The sequence below is a fragment of the Sapajus apella genome, unplaced genomic scaffold, assembly GCF_009761245.1.
Source record: "Sapajus apella isolate SASKATOON/1434 unplaced genomic scaffold, GSC_monkey_1.0 scaffold152, whole genome shotgun sequence".
In the NCBI taxonomy this organism is placed as follows: Eukaryota; Metazoa; Chordata; class Mammalia; order Primates; family Cebidae; genus Sapajus; species Sapajus apella.
Window position 1 is genome coordinate 2,530,741 of NW_022437092.1, and position 13,176 is coordinate 2,543,916.

The following is a 13,176-nucleotide window of genomic DNA, read 5'->3' on the forward strand; positions in this document are numbered from 1 at the left end:
ACCTCCGCTTCCTGGTTCAAGCAATTCTCTGCCTCAGCCCCCCAGTAGCTGGAATTACAGCCTCCTGCCACCATGCCTGGCTGTTTTCTAATTTTAGTAGAGACAGGGTTTCTCCTACTTGGCCAGGCTGGTCTTGAACACCTGATCTTGTGATCCATCCTCCTCGGCCTCCCAAAGTGCTGGGATTACATGCGTGAGCCACCGCACCCGGCCGATGATGGGATCTTTCTCAAGGAGTCAGGATTCCAACGCGCTTGGGCCAAGTTCCAAAGCAAAGCTTCCATCCTACTCCTCCCCCACCTCTGGAATTCCACCTTCCTTCTGGCGCCCATCGCTATGGTGACGGGCGCGCTCTCAGTTCACTCACTCTACAGGCCAGGAAAGAGTTGCGTGTTGTTGGGGTCCCCTCCGCTCCTCGTAGGGGTCCCAGGGCAGGCCGAGGGACCAAGCAGGGACCATGCCCGTGTTGGCACCCCCGGCTGATCGCAGCCAGGACGCCCGCATTGGGGCCCCAGCATGGCGCGAGGAAGTTCAGGCCATGGCGAGGGCCGCGCACATTCTGACCGACCGCTGCGGGCAGGAGGCGGTGACCATGTGGCAGCCCAAGGACACTGTGCTGGACCCGAACCTGGCGCACCACCTCGGCCGCGCCGCCTACATCCAGCCCTGGCGCTTCCGCGTGGAGATGCTCAAAGGCGGCGGCACCTTGGAGAAGCCGCCACCCGGCGAGGGCGTCACGCTTTGGAAGGGCAAGATGAAGCCTCCGGCTTGGTATGCCCGCCTGCCGCTGCCCCTGCACCGCCAAGCGCGCGCCCTGCAGACCGCCGAGATGGTGCACGCGCACGCGCGTGGAGCGCGCCTCACCGCCGCCCGCCTCGGCCGCGCGCAGCACCAGATTAACGGGCGGGTGCGACAGCTGCTGCGCCAGCGCGAGGTCACCGACCACAGGCTCAGCGAAGTGCGCAAGGGTCTGCTTATTAACCAGCAGAGCGTCAAGCTGCGGGGCTACAGGCCCAAGTCTGAGAAGGTGGGACCTTCCCCCTCAACCCCAGCCTAATTGCAAAGACAGAGGCCTCCGCTATGCGGTGCTCACCCTCAGAAAAACCCTTTCCATACTTTGGGAGGCCGAGGCTGGTAGATCACCTAAGGTCTGGAGTTCGAGACCAGCCTGACCAACATGGTGAAACCCAGTCTCTGTTAAAAATACAAAATTAGCCTGGTGGCGCATGCCTGTAAAATCTCAGCTACTTAGGAGGCTGAGGTAGAAGAATCGCTTGAACCCGGGAGGCGCAGGTTGCAGTGGGCCGAGATCGCACCATTGCACTCCAACCTGGGCAACAAGAGTGAAACTCGCTCAAAAAAAAAAAAGAAAAGAAAAGAGCCGTTCCACAGAGAAAACACCCAACTCCAGTGAATAACAGGCAAGAAGATGAGGGCCAGGTGCAGCAGCTCATGCCTGTAATCCCAGCACTTTGGGAGGCCTAAGTGGGAGGATCGCTTAGGGCCAGGCCTTGAAGGCTAAAGTGAGCTATGATGACACCACTATGCTCCAGCCTCAGTGACAGAGTGAGAACCTGTCTCTACCAAAAATTTTAAAAAGTTAGCTGGGTGTGGTGGTGCACACCTGTAATTCCAGCATTTTTCAGCAGGAGACAGGAGGATCGCCTGAGGCCAGGAGCTGGAGACCAGCCTAAGCAACATAGTGAGACCCCCGTCTCTACAAAATAATAATAATAATAATTAATGGTTCAGTGTGGTGGCATGCACTTATGGTCCCAGCTACTTGGAGGCTGAGGCAGGAGGATTGCTTGAGCCTGAGTTTGAGGCTGCAGTGTGCTATAATCAGGCCAACTGCAATCCAGCCTGGGCAACATAGTGACATCCCATCTCTCCAAAACTTGGAGGGACATTAGCCAGGTGCCGTAGTTTGTGCTTGCAATCCCAGCACTTCAGGAGGCCAAGGCAGGAGGATTACTTGAGGCCAGGAGTTTGAGGCCAGCCTGAGCAACACAGTGAGTCCCTGTCTGTACCAAAGTTTAAAAAACAATACCCAGGCATGGTGGTGCATGCCTCTAGTCCCAGCTACTTGGGAGGCTGAGGCAGGAGGACTGTTTGAGCTCAGTTCAAGGCTGCAGTGATCTGTGATAGGGCCACTACACTTCAGCCTGGGAGACAGTGAGACTCAAAAACAAACAAAAAAAAAGATGACGGAGATAGGCCCAAGGAGAGATGCCTAAGTCCCTAAGACCCAAAGAGTGAGCCCTGCCCAAGGAGCCAAGATGCTCAGCTTCCCTGTCCCAGAGGAGAAAAATATCCAAATCTCTCAGTCAGGGAGGGAGAGTGCAGTCCCTGATTCAGACTCCATGAAAATCTCCTCCAAAATAAAACCCATAGCCCTCAGCCCAGGCATAAAATCATCCACCCAGATCCCAGGCCCAGAGGGTAAGACCCTTCCAGAGGTGTGAGACCCTTATGCCCAGTCCTAGTGAAAATATACTCCCAACTCCCAGCTGAGGAGAGCAGCTGAGGAGAGGTCCCAACCCAGGTGAAACTCCCCCCAGTATGTGAAATAAGACCCAGCTCCCCAAGCTTAAAGAAGTGAAAATCCCTCCTCAGGCCTCATCTGTGGAGAAAGGAAGAAGTCCTCCCTCGAGAGTGAGACTTCAGACTCCCAGTCCTCACACCCAAAAGTTAAGCCCCTGTCCAGGGAGAGAGGGTGAAACCTCTAGTGGTGAAATCCTCCCCCTAACATGAAACCCCAAATCCTTACCCCAAAAAGTACGAAAATTCCAGCCTCCCAGGGGAGAGATTAAACCCCACCCACAGAATGGGATTCCTACCCCCAGCCCCCAGATCCAAATATTAAGACTCCAAAAAGGTAAACCCTCATCATCCCTATGATATGATTCCTCCACCTGTAGCCAGGGAGAGGCGATAAGACCATTACTGGGGAAGTGGTGCCTAGTTCCCAGCCTCAGGGGGTGAGAACCCTCCCCCAACTTGAGACACCCTCATCTCAGCCCCCTGGGCTCCTATCTGTAAAAGAGAGAAGCCCCCAGCACCATGCTCCAGAGGGCAAGACCCCCCCCAAGTGAGAGAACCCACTGAAAGGATCAAACCTTCTCAAAGAGAGAGACACCCTCTCAAAAAGAGAGACATGCCTTCATCCTTCAAACTTCATCCTTCAAACTCAGAGTTTATGATGCTGGCAAGCCCTCTACTACCCTGGAAAGAGAAATCTCTTCCCAGCACTTTCCCAAGGATGTGAGGGATTCTCTCCTTGTTTTCTAGGTCCCTGACAAGGCTGATAGTATGCTTACATGGGAGAAGGAGGAGCTGAAAAGCATGAAGAGGAAAATGGAGAGAGATATGGAAAAATCAGAGGTCCTACTCAAGGTTAGGGGTGCCTGGGGACAGTTATGGGGGCTGGTATGGGGTCCCTGGCTGCCTAATGGGGACTGTCACAATAGCAATTCCTTCAAGCCACACTGACCACATATTCACTGCATTTCACTTCATGAAATGGAAAAGTGAGGCCATGGGAGATGAAGGTTGGTCTCAGAATAACAGTGAACACACACTCTGTACCATACCCTGTGCAGTCATTGAATCCACTCCTTAAGACTCTCCTGTGAAGTAGAAACTATGATCCCCCCATTAGAGAGGGGGAAATTGAGACTCAGAGAGAGATGACCTCACCTAGTAAGCAAAGCCGTCAATGGCAGCACTGTGGTTTCAGCCCAGGTGACTGGAGTCTAGCTCTTTGCACTCTTAACATGTGCTCCAGCTTCAGTCAGACTTGATCTCTCCATACATCCTTCGTGCTTGCAATGAGAACTTCTTCATGAGGGCACAAATGAAGGAGGGGAGCAGCCAGACTTCAGGGGGCCTTTGGGACCTGTTAGGATTTGCTGACAACCTGTGGGTGCTTTTGACTCATCCATTTGATAAATGCTAATCTGATACCTGCTTCCTAGACGCCGGGCTTTGCATCGTGGATAAAGTGGTGACTGGGAAAGAACTAGCCTTGCCCTTGAAGACTTAGCATTCTAGAGGCATCCAAAGAAAAGAGAGGCTGGGGAATTGTTTGTTTCCGATTGTGAGATTGAACTGTCAAGTCTTTTATTGTTGAACTTTCCTTGCTTTTATATAGAGAGAGCTCCTCAGCTAGACTGCATTTAAACAGGCATTAGACCTTGAAGGCAGAGGCAGTACTAAATTATATTTCACATAGCAAAGCTCAGTAAGGATGTGTTGACTTGGGGATGGGGAGGTGGGGAGAAGAAGGGACAGGCTAGGGGCACAGGGGTTTGGACGAGGCAGGAGACTCAAGAGACTGGTGAAGCGCTGTCCGTGGTGCTGAACTAGAATAGGGCGTATCTTCTGACCACTGTCGTATTCCTTTAAATCTGGTGATTCTTGAAATACCCTTCCAGGATGTCTGAGGCAGAGAAGGGAGAAGGCCTTGCGGATGGACCTGGGAGCGAAGGGCTATAAAGAGGGAAAGGGATCATGCCTGTAATCCCGGTAGTTTGGGAGGCCAAGGCAGGAGGATTGTTTGAGGCTGGAAGTTCAAGACCAGCCTGGGCAACACAGCAAGGCCCCATATTTATTAAAAAATAAAAATAAAACTAGCCAAGCACGTTGCATGTGCCTTCAGTTCCTATTCAGGAGGCTCAGGGAGGAGCATAGCTTGAGCCCAGGAGTTCAAGGCTGCAGTGAGCCACGATCACACCACTGCACTCCAGCTTGGGTGAGACCCTATCTCTAAAAGAGAGAGGTGGGAAAGGACAGATGTAGACAGAGACAAAGACGGACTGCTAGAGAGAACCTGGTCTGAATATTGCTGGAGAAAAATGCTTACCACCAATCAGATTTGTTTCAACTTAAAATCATGAAGTCAAACCTCAAACTGGCACTTAGACTTTTCCCAGAGATCTTGCCTTAAGTCTCTAAAAAAGACTTTCTGACCTCCTGGGCAAGTGATTTCATACCCTCTCTTCCTTCAGTACTCTCCAACTCCCTGTGCCTTCCTTGCTCTACAGTGATCTCAATGCATGAAAACCACCAAAGGGAAGTTTTTTCATTTTTCCTCTGTCAATCCTATCATTCCACCCATCTCCTGCATCATCCACATTTCCTTCTCTCGGCTCATTCTCACCAGAGAACAAAGGGAGAGTAATTACTTCATGGGTACGGATCTGTTTGGGATGGTGAAAAAGTTCTAGAGATAGATTGCAATCCAGCCTGGAAGACAGAGAAAGATTCTATGTAAATGAATGAAAGAAGGAGGGAAGGAATAGAACAGGTAAAACTAATCTCCAAGTCAGCTTACTGGAGGGGATGGTTGCACAAGAGCACTAATACACTTAATGCCAGTAAACTGTACACTTAATAGGTTAAAATGGCAAAATGTTACGTTATATATATTTTTACTAAAATAAAAAGCCCACCTCTCTTGCTGTAAATGCTCCTCTAGATACTTATTTTGCTTGTTCACTGGATCTTATCTGCATGTGTCAACTTGCTCATGCTGACTCCAGGCAGGTTCCTCAGCTAGACTGCATTTAAACAAGCATTGGACCTTGAAGGCATATACAGTACTAAATTATATTTCATGTAGCAAAGCTCAGTCAGAATGTGTTGACTGCGGGGTGGGGAGAAGGGGAGAAGAAGAAACAGGCTGGGGTGTATGGTGTGGACGAGGCCGGAGACTCAGGGGGTTGGTGGAATGCTGTCCGTGGTGCTGAACTGGACAGCTGTCACTTTTTTTTTTGTTTGAGACGGAGTCTTGCTCTGTTACCCAGGCTGGAGTGCAGTGGCGCAATCTCCGCTCACTGCAACCTCCACCTCCCAGGTTCAAGCAATTCTCCTGCCTCAGCCTCCCAAGTAGCTGGGATTACAGGCACCCACACTCAGCAAACCACGCTTGGCTAACTTTTGTATTTTTAGTAGAGACAGGGTTTCACCATGTTGGCCAGGCTGGTCTCGAACTCCTGACCTCGTGATCTAACCGCCTTGGCCTCCTAAAATGCTAGGATTACAAGCATGAGCCGCCACACCCAGCCTCGAAAGCTGTCTTGCTGGTCACTGTATCCCCACCACCTGGCACATCTGGCATCAGTAGAGGTTTATTTGAATTCATGAACAAAAGACTTTTAAGTCCACTTTTTAAACAAATCAATAAATCCCAAATATGTCATATTCAGAGAAAAAAGCTGGACATAAAGTGTACACACTGTAGGATTCCATTTATATGAAGTTTTAGATTCAGCAAGGTTTTTCTTCAAGGGACAGCGAGTAAATGCTTTCAGCCTTGTGTGCCGTGCAGTTTCTGTCATAACTACTCAACTTGGCCAGTGTGCCGTGAAAACAACCAGAAAAATAGTATGCACATGAATGGGCATGGCTGTGTTTCAACAACATTTTACTTACAAAAACAGGTCACCCATCCATAGGATAGAAGTTTATCAACTCCTTAAGATCAGGCAAAACTCAGCTGGGCACAGTGGCTCACATCTGTTATCCCAGCACTTTGGGAGTCCCAAGTGGGTTGCTTGAGGCCAGAAGTTTGAGGCTGGCGTTTGAGGCCAGCCTGGGCAACATAGCAAGATACCATCTCTACAAAAAAATTTTAAAAAATAGCTGGGCATGGTAGCATGCCCCTGTAGTCCTAGCTATTTAGGAGGCTGAGGTGGGAGGATCTCTTGAACCCAGGAGTTCAGGGCCACAGTGAGCCAGGATCATGCCACTGCAATCCAGCCTGGAAGACAGAACAAGATTCTGTATAAATGAATGAATGAAGGAAGGACTAGAACAGGTAAAACTGATCTCCAGGTCAGCTTACTGGTGGGGGTCAGGGAGGGAGAGAGGGAAGGGGAGCCAGAGAAAAGTATGACATGATGGAAATATTTTATATATTGATGAAGAGTGTTTATAATGGTGTATACTTGTGCAAATGACTTGCTTTGATATAATTCTCAAATAACTGCAAATATCAAACAAATATGTTTCATTTTATTGTGGAGGAAGTAAGATTTGGACATGGGTGGGGCACTGTCCAGATGAGATAGAGCCTGGAGGGAGGGGGTACTCAGAGAACAGCAGAAGTCTCTTAATATTGATCAGAGCAGAGGAAGGCAGACTTCAAGGCCAGTGGTGGGGATGGGATGAGCGCCCGTTGAGAATCAAGGCGGTGACACAGGATGACCAAGATGTGGGTTAGTGAGTGCCAGCTCTCCATATTACAATGGGGAAATGGATGAAACAGGCTGCTTTCTCAGGGTGCTAGAGCAGAGCTAGGCACAGAAACCAACCAGTGGACACCCAGCACAGGGGAGCTGTTGCTGTCTTTTACTTCTCCCCTCTCCCCACCCCAAAGAGTCACTGAAGGCTTCTGAACCGGGTGAGGGGGTAGGAGATGGCTGAACTTCAACTTGGAAATTGCTTCTTTCCAAGAACTATAAAAAGAGCTGGAAAGGGGCCAGATGTGATGGCTCACACCTGTAATTTCAACACTTTGGGAGGCTGAGTCAGGAGGATCACTTCAGTCCAGGAATTTAAGACCAGCCTGAGCAACATAGCAAGACCCTGTCTCATTAAAAACAAACAAACACACAAACAAACAAACAAAAAACAGAAAAGGGTCAAGAATGAAGTGAGGAAGAAAAACAGCTTCTCAGAACCAATCCATATCCCAGCACTTTGGAAAGCCAAGGTGGGTGAATCACCTGAGGTCAGGAGTTCAAGATCAGCCTGGCCAGCATGGCAAAACCCTGTCTCTACTAAAAAATAAAAAAATTACCTGGATGTGGTGGCACATGGCTGTAATCCTAGCTACTCAAGAGACCGAAGCAGGAGAATCCTTTGAACCAGGGAGGTGGAGGTTGTGAGCCAAGTCACACCATTGCATGATCTGTCTGGAAGTGAGCAGACTCATTTTTACCTGTTATTATGCACAGTGCCATAAATAGAAGACAACTTTGTGAACAAAAAAGTGATCTTAAGACATTTCCCTAGCTGGGCACGGCAGCTCATGCCTCTAATTCCAGCACTTTGAGAGGCCAAGGTGGGTGAATCACTTGAGCCCAGGGGTTTGAGACCAGCCTGGCAACATAGTAAAACCTTGTCTCTACAAAAAAAAAAAAAAAAAAAAAAAAAAAAAAAAATTAGCCAGTGTGGTGGCACATGTCTGTGTCCCAGCTACTTGGGGGAGGCTAAGGTGGGAGGATTGCTTGAGCCCAGGATGTCAAGGCTGCTGTGAGCTGTGATCATGCCACTGCACTCCAGCCTGGGAGACTGAGTGAGACCCTATCTAAAAAAAAAAATTTATATATATATATATATATGTGTGTGTGTGTGTGTGTGTGTGTGTGTGTGTGTGTGTTTACATATATATTTATTTATGTAAAATTTCCCTAGATTACCTGACATCCAAGTAAACACTCATCACCTGGGAAAATGTTAAGCAGAATTGCCTGACCTTTGACTCTATTTCCACGTTCCCAAACCTTAACACAGCATTCCTTCTCTAAAAGCCACATTTGAGGCAATATCTGTCAGCACCACTAAATCATCCGTGTGTTTATCTGTAGTGGCTGTTGAGGAAACCGTACCGTTCATGGTTTTTTGTTTGGTTGTTGTTGTTTTTGACACAGGGTCTCACTCTGTTGCCTAGGCCAGAGTGCAGTGGTGCAATCATGGTTCACTGCAGCCTCAACCTCCCAGGCTCAGGTGATCCTCCCACCTCAGCCTCTTGAGTAGCTGGGATCACAGATGTGAATCACCATGCCTAGCTAATTTTTTTTTTTTGCATTTTTTGTAGAGACAGAGTTTCACCGTGTGGCCCAGGCTGGTCTCGAACTCCTAGGCTCAAGCGGTCCTCCCACCTTGGCCTCCCAAAGTACTGGGATTATAGTCATGAGCCACCATGCCTGGGCTGAATGCAGTGATTTTGTTTTACAGTGTATTCATACATCAAAGCATCAAGTTGTACACCTTAAATAAATATAATTTTTATTTGTGAATTATACCTCAATAAAGCTGGGAAAAATTAAGTGAAGAAGAACAGATTTTAAATAATCTTACTTCAAAAAATGATAGGTATGTGGGGTGTGGATATGTTAATTAGCTTGTTATCATCCTTCCACACTGCATGCACAAATCAAAGCATCACATTGCATGCCATAAATGTACACAACTATTTTTCAATTAAAAACAAAACTTTAAGTAAAAATAATAAAGTAAACCTTGAGGGATGGTTCGATGTGAGTCAAAGGAAGAAAAAATTATTTTTTCATAAGACAAAGACATACCTCTCCTAAAAAAGATTTCACGAAAGAAAATATTTCTCTGGAAGATTGGGGAAATGAATTAAATAGAAAAATATTTCCAGGTCAGGCACAGTGGCTCACGACTGTAATCCTAGCACTTTGGGAGGCTGAGGCAGGATTGCTTGAGCCTAGGAGTTTGAGACCCCAGCCTAGACAACATAGTGACATCCTGTCTTTACAAACAAAATAAAAAATACAAATTAGCTGTTTCAGGAGGCTGAAGCGAGAGGATCGTTTCAGGCCGCAGTGAGTTATGACTGCACCACTGCAATACAACATGGACAAGAGAGTGAGACTGTCTCAAAAGGAATGGATATATATATATATATATCCATATTTACTTATAAATATATATATATATATATACACATAAATAAAAGCCTTTACTAGTATCAAACAAAATTAGGCACATTGCTTCATGCCTGTAATTTCAACACTTCAGAAGGTCAGAGCAGGAGGATAGCTTGAAGCCAGGAGTTAAAGGCCAACCTGGACAACATAGTCAGACCCCTTTTCTAAAAAAAGTTTTAAAAATAGCAGAGCATGGTGGTTTACACCTGTCATCCCAGCTACTCAGGAGGCTTAGGCAGGGGGATCACTTGAGCCCAGGATGTTGAGGCTGTAGTGCACTATGGTGGCACCACTGCACTCCAGCCTGGATGAGAGAGCAAGATTTTGTCTCTTAAAAAAAAAAAGAGACAGAGGGTCAGCTTCCATTCAGAGGTAGAGATGCTTTATAGACTATAAGGCTCAAACCTACAGCAAATGAAAGCAAAGAAATCACTTTCATCCAGTGAACCTCCCAGTTCACTCTGCCTTCTCTTCCTCCCTACCCCACCCAGACCCTGGCCTCCTGCCGAGACACCCTGGCCTTCTGCTTCAAGGAGCGGCTCCAAGCCGTGGACCTGATGAACCAGCCTCTGGACAAGATTCTGGAGCAGGCCGGACGCCACTCATGGGTGGACCTCTCCCGGGCCCCCACCCCACGCACGCAGGGTCAAAAAACGCCTCCTCCAGACCCTGTGGGCACCTATACCCCAGGTAGGAGTTCACCTATACCCCAGGTAGGAGGACTTCACTGTACTGGGTAGCATTGGTGCCCACCCAGACCCCCTGGACTGTCAGTGCAACCCCTCGCCCACTTAGCTGTCCCCTTCCTGGGAAATAGCTCTACAGCGAATGGGAGGGCTGAAAACTTATCTTGCTGAACACGTGTTGTCACTCAGCTTTCCCCCCTGCGTTCTCCTGCCCACACTTGCGTGAGGACTCAGTCACTCAGGCTCTGCTTCTAAGGAAATCAACCCAAGATGCTACTTACACTATCCCTCGCGCCCCCTGGAGTTTCTCTCAGTCCCTCAATAAAGCCCCCTCGCCCAGGGCCCACCACCGCCTGAGAATAGAGAGAGGGACAGGGGGTCTGGGAACCGAGGGCTTGGTGCCCCCACGTGCGTCCTGGGCAATTTGCAGCGTGCGCCGCCGCGCTAAACGAAGCCAAGCGGTTGTTGGTCGAGTCCAAGGACACCTTGGTGGAAATGGCAAAAAACGAGGCGGATGTCGGGAAGCAACACCTGCAGATAAGCGACCGCGTGTGCGCCTCACTGGCGCAGAAGGCAAGCGAGACCTTGGAGCTGAAGGTGAGCGCATTACCCGCGGCTGTGGGCGAGGGTGGGACCTGAGAGGAGAGGGGGACTGGGAGCCAGCGTGATCCCCCTGCAATACCCCGCCCGCAGGAAAGATTAAATATGACATTAGGACTGATGAGGGGAACTATCCACCGGTGCACGAAATACAGCCAAGAGATGCACACCACCTGCGGTCTCATCAAGGTACATTTTAGCGTGAGAGGCTTCGGGGATGGAGGCAAGGGTGTCGGCGGGCAGAGGCTGCTTTTCAATGCTCTGCACACCACATTCCACCAGGGTCCTCTGTGGAAAGGTCACGTGGAGGCTGGAGAAAAGCTGGACAGACCGCTGGTTCGCATGTACCAGAGGCACGTGGGCACCCAACTCCCCGAGGCTGCGCGCCTCGCACAGGTAAACTCCTTCCCCATACCCCTCTAGGCACAGCCCCGCCAATGGTAAGACTCCTTCTTCAAGCACACCTGGATCAGGTAAGACCCCCCCCCCATACACACCCAAGTCGGCCTGTCCTTCAACTCCTGCCACGAAGTGGGGTAGGGGGGCTTCAGTACCCACACCTGGCTCAAATAAGTCCCCTCAACCCCTGTCCTTCCCGCTCACATACACCCTCACTGTTCCTCTCTGCCCTTAGTCTCCCTAACCTGTAAAATGAGGAGCATGTCAGCACCCACTTCAAATGGTGGTGGTGAGGACTGATGAGTTCAAGCGTGAAAGGCATGTAGCATGGTGTCTGCATAGAATACCCTCAAAGCACCCGGGTTGTTGTAGTTATTATTATTAGAGATGGAGTCTCACTCTGTCACCCAGGTTGGAGTGCAGTGGTGCGATTTCGGCTCGCTGCAACCGCCGCCTCCTGGGTTCAAGCGATTCTCCTGCCTCAGCCTCCCGAGTAGCTGGGACTACAGGCACGTGCCACCACGCCTGGCTAATTTTTGTATTTTTAGTAGAGACAGAGTTTTGCTATGTTGGCCAGACTGGTCTCGAACTCCTGACCTCAGGTGATCCACCTCCCTCGACCTCCCAAAGTGCTGGGATTACAGGCGTGAGCCACCGCGCCTGGCCCTGAGCTGTTGTTAAGGACCCCTCCCAAGGAGGCTCCTTCCTACACACCTTGACAAGATGCATTCCCCTCCCTCCGCACGCCCTATCTCGGTTTTTATTTTTTCTCAGGCACACTCGGCCCACCAAGATGTGTTCCCCTCCTTAGCTGTGTTCCTTACACTCGCACCTGGCACAGGTGTGCCTGCCCACCCCAAGTAGCTCCCTGCCCTCGGCTCTGGCTCACGGGTGTGCCTTGCGCCCTCTCCAGGGCACCAACAAGGTGCAGCGCCACATCACGCATGTGGAAAAGAACCTGGACGAGCTGCTGGCCACGCACAGGAACCTCACCTGGGGCCTCAACTGCAAGAACGTCGGGCTTGAGGTGGACCACAGCGTGGTGCGCCTGCGCCTGCGCCAGCGGCACCCGCGCGTTTGCTACGAGCAGGCGCAGCGCCTGGTTAAGTACTGGGACCCGTCCTCGCCGCCGCCGCCGCGCAGCAAAAGCGGCGCCGACCCTTAGTCACCCCAGCGTCCCCCGCCCCAGCCAGCTGGTTGGTTGCTGGCGGGAACTTCGGAGAGCAGACACAGACCGATGGCCCTCCCACTCCCCTGAAGCACCCTCCCTCCAAGCGCCCTCTAGGACAATTATAATTAAAAATAACAATAATTATCATGTATTAGGCACCTACTGTATATCAGCCACTTACCCGAGGACACGATATGGGCAGCATATCCTGGTAGTTAACAGGATGGATTTGGGTGCCAGCGGGCTGGGATTTAAATCCTGGCTTCCCGTTTTCAAGCTGTGTAGCCTTGGGCAAGTCACTGTCCCTCTCTGGCCTTGGTCTTTCCAACCCGTAAAATGCGGAGCACAACAGCACGCACTTCAAATGGTGATTGTAGGTGGGGCGCAGTGGCTCATGCCTGTAATCCCAGCACTTTGGGAGGCTGAGGTGGGCGGATCACCTGAGGTCAAGAGTTCAAGACCAGCCTGGCCAAAATGGTGAAACCCCATCTCTACTAAAAATATAAAAATTAGCCAGGTTTGGTGCCGTGAGCCTGTGATCCCAGGTACTAGGGAGGCTGAGACAGGAGAATCGCTTGAACCCAGAAGGCGGAGGTTGCAGTAAGCTGCAATAGACCACTGCACTCCAGCCTGGGTG

General features: G+C 50.1%; 1 protein-coding gene across 1 annotated transcript; it reads left to right on the top strand.

Annotated features, from left to right (window-relative positions):
• Window positions 1-356: 356 nt before the first annotated feature.
• CCDC105 (coiled-coil domain containing 105) lies at window positions 357-12,683 on the top strand. Its single transcript, XM_032265893.1, has 7 exons — window positions 357-1,027; window positions 3,292-3,396; window positions 10,175-10,373; window positions 10,800-10,966; window positions 11,063-11,158; window positions 11,252-11,365; window positions 12,282-12,683. Exons 1-7 carry the CDS (start codon window positions 458-460, stop codon window positions 12,531-12,533), a joined length of 1,503 nt encoding a protein of 500 aa, XP_032121784.1. The 5' UTR covers window positions 357-457; the 3' UTR covers window positions 12,534-12,683.
• The last annotated feature ends 493 nt before the right edge of the window (window positions 12,684-13,176 follow it).